This window comes from Hippocampus comes, unplaced genomic scaffold (assembly GCF_001891065.2).
Source record: "Hippocampus comes isolate QL1 unplaced genomic scaffold, H_comes_QL1_v1.1 scaffold1, whole genome shotgun sequence".
In the NCBI taxonomy this organism is placed as follows: domain Eukaryota; kingdom Metazoa; phylum Chordata; class Actinopteri; order Syngnathiformes; family Syngnathidae; genus Hippocampus; species Hippocampus comes.
The window spans coordinates 1,032,839-1,048,030 of NW_017805010.1; the positions used below are offsets into that span (position 1 = coordinate 1,032,839).

A 15,192-nucleotide genomic window follows, 5' to 3' on the forward strand; every position below is an offset into this window, starting at 1 on the left:
CGGAAAATGGATGGATGGGTCTGCCTCAGTCCATGACTTCCAAGTAGTAGCCACCTCCAAACTCCACCCCTGGTCGTCATGGTAACGCAAAACATGAATGGAAAATGGCAAAATAATGGCTCTTTTCAACATAGGCGTTATTCATACCGAGCGTACATGCGGTTTGGTGTCAGGAAAGCCCTTGAGCTTTTCATGTACTCTGTCAGCAGGTTAGACAGAAGAAAATTGTTTCAAGGAAGTTCTCTAGCTGAACGCAGCAGACATTTTGTGGAGGCTCGGTGGGAAAATTTAGCAGGTGGAGTGACTTCAAGTGCCTCGCTGCACCCAAGCATGGTTGTAAATTGTGCTTTAAAAAAAAAAATCTAAAAAAAAGAAAAGAGACGGTGGTCTTTTGTGTCTCTGCCCCCACACAGCCTTTTCCTGTCTCCCTGCGGGTGTTCATATCAAAGACCAACACACTGATCTGCCTTTCTTCTTCTCAAAGCAGCATTGAAAGGCGGATGAGTTTGTGAGTCATCAATTGGAATTCTGCGTGCGTGCATGCGTCTAAAAGGGTTCACCCATATAGTACCTGCGTCATACCAAGCCTGATCTTTAAATGAAAACGCACTCCCTGGTGACTCACAATATTGTACGAAAATGGTAAATGACTCATGTAATCTGGCGAACGACTTCACCGTTTAACCCTAAATGGAAATTTATAGTAGAATTGACATACAGTACCCCACTTATAAAATTGTAATTTGTCCCTAAAGGAGAAGCTCCACAAAAATGAAAATTATAAAACAAAGCATAATAGCACTTAGTGGAGTGCAGACCTCCCCCTTGTAAAAAAAATCCTGACGTTCATGTTCATACGGTGCTCATCCAGTTCTTTAGGTGCAGCTCTGCTGCTCCCACTTGCCTCAGATTAAAAATGAAAAGCACAAATACTTTTAAAAAAATATTACATTAAGTATTAATTATGAATATACGACATTATATTGATCCGCCAGCTAGCTTCTTCTACTTCCTCATGGCGGTCTGAAGGTTCCAATATGGACACCATTTAATGCTGTAAATTAGCAAATGGTTCCACGAACGTTTTTGTCTTACTGTTTTGGAGTACTTTATAAATTGCTTGGCCTGCTTGTACTGCGTTGGTTTGTGAGGCTGTCAGGGTCGCAAGGAGCACGTTTAGGGTACGACTTTGCAAATGTAAGTTGACTATCCAGAAAAAAAAAAAAGATCTGAAACGACTCACATTGACAGTCTGACAATGTCGTCAGTGGTTGCCAGGACGAATGCTGCTGCTAGACTGTCTGCCAATCACCTGTCAGACCCTTTCACACTGGTGATCCCTGACATTGCTGACAGCTACTAACCTGTCACACTCACGCAAACACTGCAAGAGGAAAGCATATGCTCACGCAGAGAAAACTAACATGCAGAATTGTTACACACACACACACACACACACACACACACACACACACTGACACACACTTAAAATTGTCTGTGTGTGAATCACACATCTTTCCAGTTCCCTTTACCCGTCAGTGATTCTCAAAGTGTGGCATTCTTAGCACTTGCGGTATGTGGGCTCCCTCTAGTGGGAAGCAAAATAATCACTCAATTAAATGTTCAAACTGCGCATCATATTATAGTCGCTTAAAACTTGCTTTTTTTCAATCCAGAACATTTGTGAAGTATCTTTCAGTTGTCTTTAACTTTCAAGTCCAGCACATTTACAGTCCATTTAATATTTGAGTACCATTTTTATTTCACTTGAATTATTATTTTTTTAAGTGTTTTGTTTTCCTATACAACACGGAACTAATGTTCAAGCTGTGCATCATGTTACAAAGGCTACCAAAAATATTAAATATACGTGACAGCTCTTGGGCCTACTGCACTACTTTATTTTCTCGTTTGTCATAATAGGAGTACTCGTAGAGCAAAGTCATTTTTAAGGTGGCACTTTTCATCGTTTTAGAACCACTATGTTTCTTCTGAGTGAAAAATGCCACCCATTGGTTTCTTTCCTTACTAAATTTGGCGGCAGCCGGTGGCCATGGAGGGAAACGAGATGGAAAGTGCAGGATTGAGAAATGAGAGAAATCAAGCGGATGACTCACACGATGACTGGACTGGGAGACACAGAGCAAATCTGATAGAGTGAGCTTAACGAATTAAGCAGTGAGTGAGCGATGGAGAAAAGTTCAGAGGTCCGGCAACGAGAGAGACAGAGATTAACTTGAGGGCTACGCCGGGCTGGATCTATTTCCTGGATTTTCGTCTAGCTCCCTGCTGCTCCTGATTGAGTGGATGATTGTTTACGAGAATACTCTTAACTGTTGCCGCAGTTGCTTTGACATCCATTGATATAGAGCAAAGGTGTCAAACTCATTTTTGTCGCGGGACAGATGTGAGTTAGTTTCCCTTGGAGGGCCGTTATGACTGAAACCATATAAGGAAGTCAAGAATAACGGTTTATTCGGCAATTGTTTAAGTTACTGTAATGAGGGGTTTGGTAACAAGAAAGTGCTTACAGTATCACTCTTATTTATGATAAATGAGAATTTGAAACTTGGGTGGCGATTTTAGGAAGCATCATGAAAGTTGAGATCTTTTATTGGCTTTCGCGGGCCACATAAAATGATGTGGGGGTGCCAGATCTGGCCTTGAGTTTGACATCTGTGACATAGAGTATGGCGTGTGGCGATATGAATACATCTTTGACCACGAAAATGGGAAACATTGATCCATCCAATGTCCCGCTCAGAGGTGACGGGGAAAGCCAGGCAGACAAACATCCACACTCCCATTCAAACAATCATTGAGCGGGAAATGAACCTAAGTTGCTTGCACAGAAGTCAGACAAGCGAACCACTGCACGACCCATTGCACGTGAATCGGACATTACCATGATGCAGGGGAAGAGGGGTTGATGATAAGTCGAAATGACTTCAGCTATTTCACTTCCACAAATTCATTCATGGTTACATGTCTGAATCATGTGGACATGCGGGGTCTTCAAAATGAAGACAAATGTAAATAATTGAGGGCTCTAGCTTGCATCCGATGTCACCGTCAGCACACCAGGAGAGGATACATGTATTGTATTCACAGGGACATCCAACTGATGACGACGCATGATCACATGGGTCGAACTGATTCGCCTCTCAATGGTGTTCTCCTGCGTGCGTGTGCGTGCGTGCGTGCGTGCGTGTGTGTGAACGTGTAGAACTAGAAAAATCCAGCTGCAACCGGAAGCCGAGGTGTTTGTATTCAACTGCTGTTTCCACTATCTCTATCTCTCTCTCTCTCTCTCTCTCTCTCTCTCTCTCTCTCTCTCTCTCTCTCTCTCTGCACCTCCTTCTTTAGATTTTACATACACACGCGCGCACACGACGTGGTTTGTCAATGAGAGCGTTTCCTCCGCTTATCTTCGACAATTACTCCTGCTAGTGCAGTCCAATCACCGACAAGGTAGCTGTCCCCCTGCTGCTGAGATGTGGTAGCGACGGCAGTGCGTTTGCCTCTCTCCATGGTGCTGATGTGCGCTGCGGCGAATGGCGGGATTTTGTACAGGAAGTAATGCCCAAAAAAATTAAATATATGAAAATAAGCATGTACATTATATTCTATGTTTATGTTCTGTATACATGATAAAGTCTCAATTTTCATAGATTGTAAATTAAAATTCAATTTGAGGGTCATTTCTTCAAACTGCATCTTATATAAAGAGTAAAGAGCATTGATTTTGTTTTAATTGTTTAATCAAGGACATCACGGTGGGATAGTGGTTAACACGTAATACTCATAGTTTGAGGTTGTGGGTTTGAATATTGGCTCAGGTGTTCCTGTGTAGAGTTTGTTTGTCCTGCCTGTGCCTTAGTGGGCGTTCTCGGGGTGCTCCAGCTTCTTCTCATGTTCCCGAAACATGATCTTACTCAACAAGAAGGAATTTGCCATATTCATCAACATTCTTTTGTCATTTGCATGTAATTGTTTAAAATGGTGATTTTTAGGTTTATTTATTTATCTTTATTGATCCCAAAGGAGGGGGCACAGTGGTCGACTGGTTAGCACTGGACACTATTTCATCCACCTCAAAGTGCAGAGGGTCAGGGTTCGATTCCAGCTGCGACCTTCCTGTGTGGAGTTTGCATATTCTCCCCATGCCTGCGTGGGTTTTCTCCAAGCACTCCGGTTTCTTCCCACGTTCCAAAAACATACCTGGCAGGTTAATGGAACACTTGAAATTGTCCCCAGATGTGATTGTCAACGCGGATGGTTGTTCGTCTCTGTGTGCCCTGCGATTGGCTGGCAACCGGTTCAGGGTGTCGCCCGCCTACTGCCCCAAGACAGCTGGGATAGGCTCCAGCACGCCTACGACCCTTGTGAGGATAACTGTTTGTGTGGGTTTACTGTACATGACCTCGATTTAAGCGGAAATAGACACTTTTTAGCCGCAGAAATAACTCTTGTCTTCAAACTCTTTGCATGCAAGTTTTAATGATATCTCTTATTATTGTCAGAACTTGTTCTGTCACTTGCCTACTAAAGGGTGAAACAATTTTTCCCATGATGAAACAACAAGGTTGCCTGTGTCAGACGTTCCCCAACATTTTGCCATGTCAAGATGTTGTAAGCCACTTTTATAGAAGTCAAACCAAGCCCAAAGGCTTGTTTTTTTTTTTTGTTTTTTTTTTTGTTTTTTTTTTTACAAGCATTACTAATTGGGATGATCACAGGTCTGCGTTGTATTTTATTGTGGTTGTTGTTTTTTGTTTGCTTTTTGTTTTTATAAAAACTCCTCTAAATTCCAATGTAAGTTGTCTATATTTGCAAAAATAAAAAAGTTTGCAGTCTTGATGGACAGCTTCAACGAAAAAAAAAAAAAACCTACCGTCGACCACCAAGACTAGAAACAATGTGTTATTTATTCCATCCTTCTTGGACTCCGACTAGATTAGATTCCATCTCAAAATGACGGTGCTCCTCTGGGCACTAATCAATAAAGTGAATGGATGTGTGCATGCGTGCGTGTGTGTGTGTGTGTGTGTGTGTGTGTGTGTGTGTGTGTGTGTGTGTGTGTGTGTGTGTGTGTGTGTGTTTAGCTTCAGTAAATCTCCAGAAGAATTGATGGTAGTTTTATTGCCCCAACGGACAGAGTCAAGGGAAGGATATAAGCTGTTGTGTGTAACCACTCTATAGTGTCCTGTAGATTTGGTATGTTTACGTCTTCATCCATGTCCACAGTATTCAGCCATTTTTAATGTCACTGTCTAATTTTCGTGCTTTTCTTCCCCTTTTTCTGTCGTGCGTGTCATCTAATGTCCCGCCTTCTTTATCTCATCTCACATTTGACCGCTCACCTCATTTCCCAGCTGTGTTGTCACAAACCATGAAATATGTTTGACGTGATTGTATACACCCTGGTCCACGACCCCCGGGGGCAATTACGTTGCGGATTTGCTGGTGCAGCTAAATCTCACCGGCAGCTTTTCTATGTTTGGATGATGAAAAAAGGCTAAGCAATGGTTTTGTCATTTTCACAAGGAAGTATTTCTGCCGTGCCCTCAGGAAATAGCCATGTAATAATATTTGTTCAATTAAAGGGCTGTCAAAATGACTGATTTCAGTTGATACATGTTATTTTTGTTCAATATTATGATTAGCGTGAATTTTTATCAGTACTTAGGGGTACACATGGAAATGAATGATCCAAGTGGAAGGCCAATCCAAGTGCCCACTTCACAGTTCTGTGATTTCCCGAGCCAACTTAACACGATCTGCCCATGATTATCTGCTTGCAGTTTCCTTGTAAAGTTACTTTGTGCCCATTAAACTTCCTCAGGACACAAACAGATCAGTTTATTCTTCCTCCATGTCAATGACTATCAACTATCAACGCTGCATTTAAAGGAATTGAGAGGAGTTGCTCCAATTGGCAGCAAATCAGCTTCGTTCACAGCCACAATGCAAAACGGTCTTCTTTTATTGTGCCACGCTGCACCCACGCGCACAGGTCTGCGAAAATACCAAAGTTTAGTCTTACTGCCCCTATGCAGATTTAGACCACGCCTTGTGCCAGACTTGCAATGGGCACGAAAAATGGAGCCCTATTTGTGCTTCACAGTAGTTTGTAAAAACGTGTTATTTAGCCGCATGCTGCTCATGCTTGTACCATACAGTCAAACCTCGGTTTTCGAACGTCTCTGTTCTTGACCAAATCGTTTTTCGACCAGAAAATTGGAGATTTTTACACCTCGGATTATGACCAAAAACTGGTTTTCGAGCAAACCCGAATATGCCACTCGACTCCTCTCGGCTTTCTTACACGAGGAAGTGACGCTTCCTTGTGGAGCGTTCGTTGTGAGCAGACGTGTTTGTTGTGTTTTTCGCAAATCTGACTGTTATTTCTGCATAGTGTACTAGCCCCTTATCATGGGCTAATAAAATAGTTCGGAATTTCGAACAAATCACTTTTCCAACAGCCTTCTGGAACAGATTACGGTCGAAAACCGAGGTATGACTGTACTTGTGTACATATCTGAGAGTAGTGCATACTCGTCGATTAATACAAATAAATAAATAAATAAATATCAAAACAAATCTATGATTACACTTTGTATACTATGACAGTGTGTTTTCATGAACGTTTCATGCGATTTTGTCGAAAATGCACCGAATGCCGTAGAACGGTTTGGATTATTTGAGCAGTTCATGTGCTTTCATACTATTGTATGATAGGATACGATATGATACCATAGTTTGAGTCACACAAAAAGAACTGTTGTCCATTTCTGGAACATCTGGATATCGCCAAACTTCCTTAAACAAGCAAATGAAACCAGTGAATAGTGAATGCAGAATGACCCGAGATGTCGTTTGGTTGCAGTGGTTGCAAAAAGAAAGTGGTCACATGTGCGGAGGCTGAATCAGCACACTGAGCTGGGTGTCAGGGTTAATATACACATACAAGCACGTACACACACACACACACACACACACACACACACACACACACACACACACACACACACACACACACACACACACACGCACGCTCGAACACACACGCATGCTCGGTCTACTTACAGAAAAGAGAGAGAGAGAGAAAGCAAAAGAGTGCAGGATTTCCCTACACAGACACATACGGACACACACACACACACACACACACACCCACTTCTCAACAGGAAGTGCCCGTTTCCTGAAGCAGAACTAATACACTGCTCATTTTTGTTCCTCTCGCCCCTCTTTCTTCTGCTCCCCACTGTTCCCTTTCACATCTTGTCTCTCCACTAATTCACTAATCTTTGATAGTGTCTTCTCTGTTCTCGCTTCCTTCGCACTCCTGGCCCAGTTTTCTCCGTTCACCATCCACCTCAAATTAACCCCCGACGTCTGACCTCCGCAGTTTCATTCTCTTTTACAGTCCCTATGCGGCTGCTATGTGAACTTCTTCCTTTTTTTCAACTAGCAAGCTTCTCATCAGCAAGTATTGGAGGAGCATATGCTATGGTCACGCAGCCCAGGAAAATAGAATGGGACCAATTAAGCACAGACGGAAAAATATATACTGCATACTATACGAAATCATGTTATAGTAAAACGTGTTGCACATACATATGGGTTATTTTTCTTTTCCGTGTTTCTTTAAACTCATTCACTCCCAAAGACGTCTTTTCAGACTTGGTCTAGAATTGGCTGGTACTGAATGAATTTTAATGTACTGTGCAGTTCTGTGTTGAAGACAAAGCTTCTGGTATTTATAGTTGTTTGCTATATTGCATACTAACAGTGAAATAAGAAAACTGTCAATATCGCTCCGTAGAGTGCTAATGTGCGAATCATCGTTACATTCCTGAACAATCTCTATCGGGAGAGGATCCCACAGACATAGACAGGGATAAGAGCGTATGACAAAAATACGTTTATTTACAAAAGCAACGCAAAGTGCAACTCAGGACGCCGGAAACAAAGAACCAGCAAAATGCGGAACAAACCAAAAGCGCTTGCTCAGGCAAGGTTGAGAAAATGTAAATTCCATGTCAACTCAAAGGACAAGCAAATAAAAAAAAGGAGAATACAAAACCGAGACGGCACAGGAATGAAAAAAATACAATAGAAACACAATGAACTACGTGGCAAAAATTGAGAGCGTCTAGAATATCGAAGCACTTAGAAACAGAGTCGTGAGCAAGGTTTAATAATCTGACAGTTGTCGGCATGGCAGTGCTTGCTAACGAGGCCCTCCTCTGCCACCTACTGGAGACAAACAGAAACGGGATCATGACAATCATATTTTCTTTGTTTTGAGAGGGGGCGACTTGGACAGACTCGTGACTTACCGTCCAGAGTAAATAAATTCCTGGATGCACCTCTTTGGCTGAGATTTTACAGCTTCTTCGAGGCACTTGGACCAGCTATCCACAAAAATATTTGTGAAATAAGTGGAGCATTGTAGTTTGTATACACTGTTTTTCTTTTCAACTATTAATGGGATCTTCATGGGAAGCCATCATACCGTGCAAAATTCACAATTTTAAATTCGCCCTATATTAGACAAGAGAAAGAGTTTCATCGTCACTGATTTCAGCCATCACCGGAACTTCATTTTTCAGCCTCTTTCCTCTCGTCTGTTTGATCACTTCCCAGCCTCAAAGGGGAGTAGCAACAGTAATGCTTCCTGCTCTTCAAAGTCCACACTTCAGCACTTCAAAGGCTGCCGCCTCTCTCAGCCTTACACCAAGGATAATACTCTTAATACTCAGCAGGGTAGATACGGCAGTGCAAGAACTTCAATTTGGTCAACTTTTTTTTTTTCTGTTGCCGTCCCTACAGAGCTCATTTGGGGTTAGCCCCGTGGATGGATAGAATAAAACTGGAGTGATTTTAACACAGGAGAACGGCTACGACAAATCTGATGAAGTTGTTCTATTTTTAGTGGATAGGACAGGACATTATTCAAGATTTTGAGGATTTACACTTCATGTTTCATTGCCTGAATATCGGATTATTTTGGACTCTAATCTGTATTTACAATGACTGAAACAATGAACACATGCATGTGTGCATGCGCGTACACACATTAGCACACACTTCCTAATAGATTGAAATGAGTGTGACTTTGAGATCCTTGAAGGCTCACCACTGATATCGACAATTTATAAAATGAAACCACATCAAGAAAAGCGCTATTGCCGAGTCAAATGCATTTGTTGAGCCCTTCACCCCAGAAAAGCATCAAAGAGCTTCTATGCTCACAGTTAATATTCTTCATTGTGTATAGTTAACAGATGTATGGCCTGATTTTTATCGCCTGAGCACACAGGCTTGTGCTCTTGATTTCCCCAAGAGCTTAAATTGTAGTCAGGAAGGCTTTCCCCCTCCGCCTCAGTGCTAATATTAAAGTCGGACTCCCCATACGATACATTTCACTCGCACTCCTGTGATCTTTTTCTGTGCCATGACTTTTGTGCCTGAGCACCTGCCACTTTTTTTTTTTTTTTTTACCTCCACCACAAGAAGGTTAAAACCTACAGCCTCCCAATTCTGAGCAGTGCATTAGGAAAAAGTGACTTAATGAGTTATTATCAGTTTAAATTTGGTCAAAAAAATAATGCAGGCATGATGATTTAACAGCCATAACGTTTGGGGCACCTGCGTGACTTCATGATAATTTTGCCTTATATGTTCAGTTTTTGATGAACCATGTCAGGGGTTCATAAGGTTATAACGTTATTATTTGCAGGTGTAGTTTGAAGGGGTGTAGGTCATACATTTTTGTTATTTCTCGCTGCTGTGTGAGCATATGGAGGTATAACGGCTATTGTGACTGATGAGTATAGTCATAAAAGCCTCATATGGTTTTCCTTAAGTAGCGCTTTAGCATTAAAACCACATACAGCGGGATAAACGAGACAGGGGAAGGGGTTGCAGTGAAGCAACAACATATGGTTGCAGACCATGCAGACGTTCTCCGTGCTTGTCAAGTCAGCCCTGAAAAGTACACTCCATAGCCACGCACACAAATGCACACACGCCTTGACACCCTTATTATGAGTTCAAACTGTCTTGAAGCACCTTTGGCACCGTAATAATCAGCGGCGCCCTGATGCCCACTTTAGCTGCAGCTCTAGTTACTTCCTCCGCTTGCTTCAGCCTCAGCGGGGTGGCACATCCTTTTGTGTGTGTGTGTGTGTGTGTGTGTGTGTGTGTGTGTGTGTGTGTGTGTGTGTGTGTGTGTGTGTGTGTGTTCTTGTGTGTGTGTGCGCGTGCCTCACATAAACGCGTGCTGTCACTCACTCGACTCTCATTGCACCCTTTGGCTTCCTCCACGACTCCCATCCTTTCTCCTTTCTCCTCCCCAGCTTCCCTCTGCTCGTCATCACTCGCTTTCTTGGTCAGCATTCAGCTCGACGGCCTTCCTCCATTTTGCATTGATGAGAAATGCACACGTGTGCACGTGTGTGCGTGCGTGTAAATGTGAGTGGACAGTGCAGGGGAGAGTGCAGCCTAAAGCAGCGGCGAGGACGAGGGAGATGTATGCTCAAGCAGAACAATCCAATTCTGGGTAAAAATAGCTCTCCCATTGTCAAAAGAAAAAAAAGGAGAGCGGAGAGTGTGAGAGGGCTCGAAGGGAGAAAGGAGAGAATGGAATGAAAAGGAGTTGTCATGCTCACAAGTGTGAAAGACGAAGGAAATAGCTTGCTGGGTTCTAATGAACTTAGCATAGAAATGAACTCATAACGAACAAAGCAAATATAATAAAGATTTTGAGATGGAATCGAAACCAACACAACAATGTTGAGTGACGTCACCGACAAATATCAATTAGGGTGGAACCGCTACAGTCAAATGAGAAACAAAAAAAGGTCTTACAGCATTTCGAATTTGGACCATCTTCTTGCTTATGTTGCATGAGATCATGATTCATAAAGTGAATGAAGGTCCGAGAATCCCAAATTTAACTCAATAAATAATGTTGAAAAAGACTGCTGCTTTCAGGCAACAGCACACAAACAAACAAATGTGTCACTGTATCCAACCCATCCCTCATCGAAGGAGACCTGCGCGAACTCTGAGGAATGTCGAACATGTCCCACAAAATTACTTTTCTGATCCCAAATATTTCATAGCAGGCTGCCCAAATTTCTAAGAACACATAAAGCAGGAAAAAAAATGAATAGACGCTATGACTGTGACATATTTCCCCATTTCACATTTCAGATGTTGTTTACTGCAAGTGTCATGATTTGTGCTGTCTTTCAGAAAAAAGAGTGGCTGTGTCTCAACTGCCAAACCCAGCGGTTGATGTCCGGGGGAGGTCTCGATGAGCCTCCTCTCGCTGTTCCTCACCCGTCCCCAAAACATCAGCTCACTGGGTCACCACGCCACCAGGCCCCAGCGGGTCAACAAAGTCCTCTCCACAAAGCCGCCATTCAGCAAGAGTCCAAGCCAGCCCAACCCCAGACACCAAAACCACAGTCGGGAACTGGAGATAGCGAACAGTTTGGGCCGAATGCTGCCAAGCTGCCGACAGACACCAAGAACACCGTAGCAGTGACGTCAACTGGACCAACAGTCGAGACCCAGAAGAAGACGAAAACCACAGATGAAAAGCTGAAGATGGAGCCTGAAAGCCAAACTGCCAAAGAGAGCAAAACCACATTCAAGAAAGGAGATCCAATCACACCAATCAAGGAAATTAAGAAGTCAAGGCATTACGACGTAAGTAACAGCGCTATTCGTGCACTTAAACATTTTACCCACGTGCGTAGCCCTTCCTCATTCTTATTTCCTGACATCTACCCAATCCAAAATGACATCTTCAAAACTGCATTGTGTTTCTTTGTGACTTTGAATCAATTTGAAGAGATGACTTCAGGCCGAGTAGGAAGGACTCCAGAAGTCTCTTTAAGGGTCCGGTAAGGGTTAAGGTTACGCATTCATACGTGACGATCCCTGTTTAAATGGACCTGATGAGAGTACACTGTATGTATTCCTATATACCAGACCAACAAGATCCACGTAGCACTTCTCCTTTCAGCATTGATATGAAATTTGGCATATATGAGTAATGCATGGTGGCCCGGTGGGCCAGTGGTTAGCGCGTCGACCTCACAGTGCAGAGGTCGTGGGTTCGATCCCGGCTCTGGCCTTCCTTTGTAGATGGTTGTTCATCGATGTGTGCCCTATGATTGGCTGGCAACCGGTTCAGGGTGTCTCACACCTACTCCCAAAAGACAGCTGGGATAGGCTCCAGCACACCCCGCGACCCTCGTGAAGATAAAGCGGATCGGAAGATGGATTGATGGATGGATGGATGGATGAGTAATGCATCTCAACAGGTCAATTGCAGTAGCAATGCAGTCAATTTACACTGCGTATGCTATCGAAGACAATAGGCACTATTTTCGTGCCGGGTGAAAGTCGAGTCCAAAGCGCAGTCTGTGTGAATGGGTGGAGTTTTCTTTGTTTCGGTATTTTTCTGGACTTTGCACAGGTAGAGTTGGACGTAACGCGCTGTTTGCACCTTTGTGCGCCATTGTGAGATGAATGTAGTCTTTTCCCAGCCAATTATCACGGTATTCCATATTTGTATCAATATCAGGGCATCCCGAGTGCAGTACGCCCTGGCAGGTAGTGCTTGACATTGCGGGAATAGAAATTGAATCTCTGGGGTCCATGCATAACATTGGCAGGTTAACTAAAGGCTCTCCTCTTGCAGATGACGCAGTCGGCCATGCCTCTGACGTGGGCGCTTGGAGATAGTTATCCACCCCCGATCATATGTCTGGGTTTGTTTAAGATGATAATGGCCATAATTCATCAAATGAATTGATTTCTACAATGCTTCAGAGGGAATGTACCATCTTAGTGACATGTTTCCAAACAAAATCCACCACCGAATTAGTGTAACTGTGCTTCGATCAAAGAGACCCAAATCGCATTGCACCACTTGCGCCTCAGGTTAGACCCGCTTTTGTGAGTCTAAAATCTATTCTACTTTTTGTAACCAGGCATAGCGTGTCTACCGAATTCACAAACACGCTGAACTAGACCATTGCCGCGCCATGAAAATGCCAGTGCCCATGTTTTTACGCTGGTCGCGGTGTACTTTCTGTTACCAAATTGTTGGATGAGTCGGGGGCGAGGCAACTCCACGCGTCAGAATTCCCAATCACGATGGACTAGACTTGAGCCAGCATGAAAAAATAAATTATGCCCATTTTTACACCGAGCACGCGGGTGCCAATCCACGAAAATATAGCCCATTACCTGCACCAACAACACAACTTTGGCCTGTCACCGATGTAATGATGACAGTCAAGGAATACAATAGCTTTCATTTGAAAACTGCATAAACAGCCCCCATGAATACTTATAACTCTCGAAATAAATAAATAAGATGTAAATTCTTGATAGCATTTTTCTTTGTGTGAATTGAAGTTTGGAACAGTTACTTCGTCCTCCAAAATTGAGGGTCTCTAGCTGTTTATGTAGCAAGCTATTGATTTCCTTCTGCCTGAATGCTGACGCTGCCAAACACAGTAAGGCAGACATTGATTCTCTTTTGGATGGGTACTGAGCGTTGCTTCTCTTACTTGGCTCCTACTATGCCACTTTGAGAGCTTTTGAAATGGAAGGAACTTGCACATTAATGTTACGTCAAGTGAAAGCTTCTCTTATGCACTGTTCATGAGTTATTTCAACACAATTAACAATAAATAGGTGGAAGGACTACTAGCGCGCATCTGCTGTATGACATTTCTGTGGTCAGAAATTTCAAAACCTGGTCTTTTTTTCCTCCGTGAATTGACTTTTCTAGACTTTTGGATTTTCTGGAAACATTGTACGGTGACGGTGTCCATTGAATGCTTTCAAAGAATATGAGAGTCGTATAATACTATCATGCGATGGCACATTCTAAAAGAAACAGACGTGATTCATTATACACACTTGTGGAATTCAAACCATGTACCGGTAATCGTTATTAGATTTTCAGATTTTTGCTAAGATTTTCTGTATTTTGCATTGTTTCACTAATTTTAAATTTCATTACACCAGATTAGCGGCTGCTTGACGTCTTTGATATGGCATGTTAATCATAAACCACTTGTGAATTTTGTTGAATTGATTAAAAAAAAAATTGTTGAATTGAATGAAGTAAATTTTACTTTATTTTTCTTGCTCACCTACAATATTATGAAATTTAGATCAGTTCAGAAGAATTCAACAGTGGCCCACCTCCATAGGTCTCATTAAGAAATCCTGATTTTTTTATTGACACTTGACAATTTATTGCTCCTTTATTTTGTAGCTCATGTTCCAAAACATTGTCGCCATTGGGCAGAAATCTTGTTTTTCCAAATGTGGTGAATTTAATAGTTTTCCACAAATCTATACGATTGGTCAGTCCACAGGTGGGTCTGATACGTTTCTTAGTCAATCGAAATCATTGAAAATGTCTCGCCGTCTTCAACAATGCAATTTTAATGCCTCAAAAGCATCACATTTTCTTCATGTATTTATTCATGTTGGGAATTTCTCCATCGTGAGACAAATAAAGGTTTCTTATCTTATCATATTTATGCAGGGCGAACCTTAAAATATATGCTTTTGGAGATGAAAGGATGCTGACTGGCGCTGCAAGCTCTTGACGTCACGGAGGTGAAAAACGGTACCTCTCATTCGCTGACACCTAATTAGTATTCTGTGCCCTAATTCGCTAGGGCCACGGCAATAGTCGGTTCTGTTTAACACACTTTTAACGACGCCACTCTCTTAAACAACATAGATTATGTTTATGTATACATACATTTTTTAACTTCTGAATGAACCTACGATCTTTCAATTGATTATGTGTACTTCCCATTGCCTTATGTCATAGTCCGGGTTACAAAAGGATGCTGACTGACCCTGGCAATCCACTTCTTAAGAGAGGTTTTGAATCCAGGTCCAGAAAGTAAAAACCCTGCCACAGTTTGGCTTTAACCAAAGGTGCTTCTACTCAACCAGAAGGTTGGGGAGCTCGTTTACCTGCTGGTTGAGTAGAAGCACCTGTGGCTAACGCCAAACTGGAGCAGGGCTTTGACTTCTTGGACATGGATTTGACACATCTGCTTTTCTAGCTATTTGAGCTATTTTTGAGACCATAAAATAGTTAAGAACTTGCCATTAAGTGGCAATAAA

General features: G+C 42.5%; 1 protein-coding gene across 6 annotated transcripts in view; it reads left to right on the forward strand.

The window, feature by feature from the left end:
- bsna (bassoon presynaptic cytomatrix protein a) overlaps positions 1-15,192 on the forward strand; it is a 72,136-nt gene that overhangs the window by 31,589 nt on the left and 25,355 nt on the right. For all 6 annotated transcript variants that reach the window (XR_002167389.1, XR_002167391.1, XR_002167392.1 and 3 more), the window contains one exon: positions 11,269-11,727. Coding sequence is in view for 1 of the 6 variants with exons in the window: in XM_019863125.1 (XP_019718684.1) it covers positions 11,269-11,727 (459 nt within the window). In the remaining 5 variants the exon portion in view is untranslated. The remainder of the gene's footprint in view (positions 1-11,268; positions 11,728-15,192) is intronic.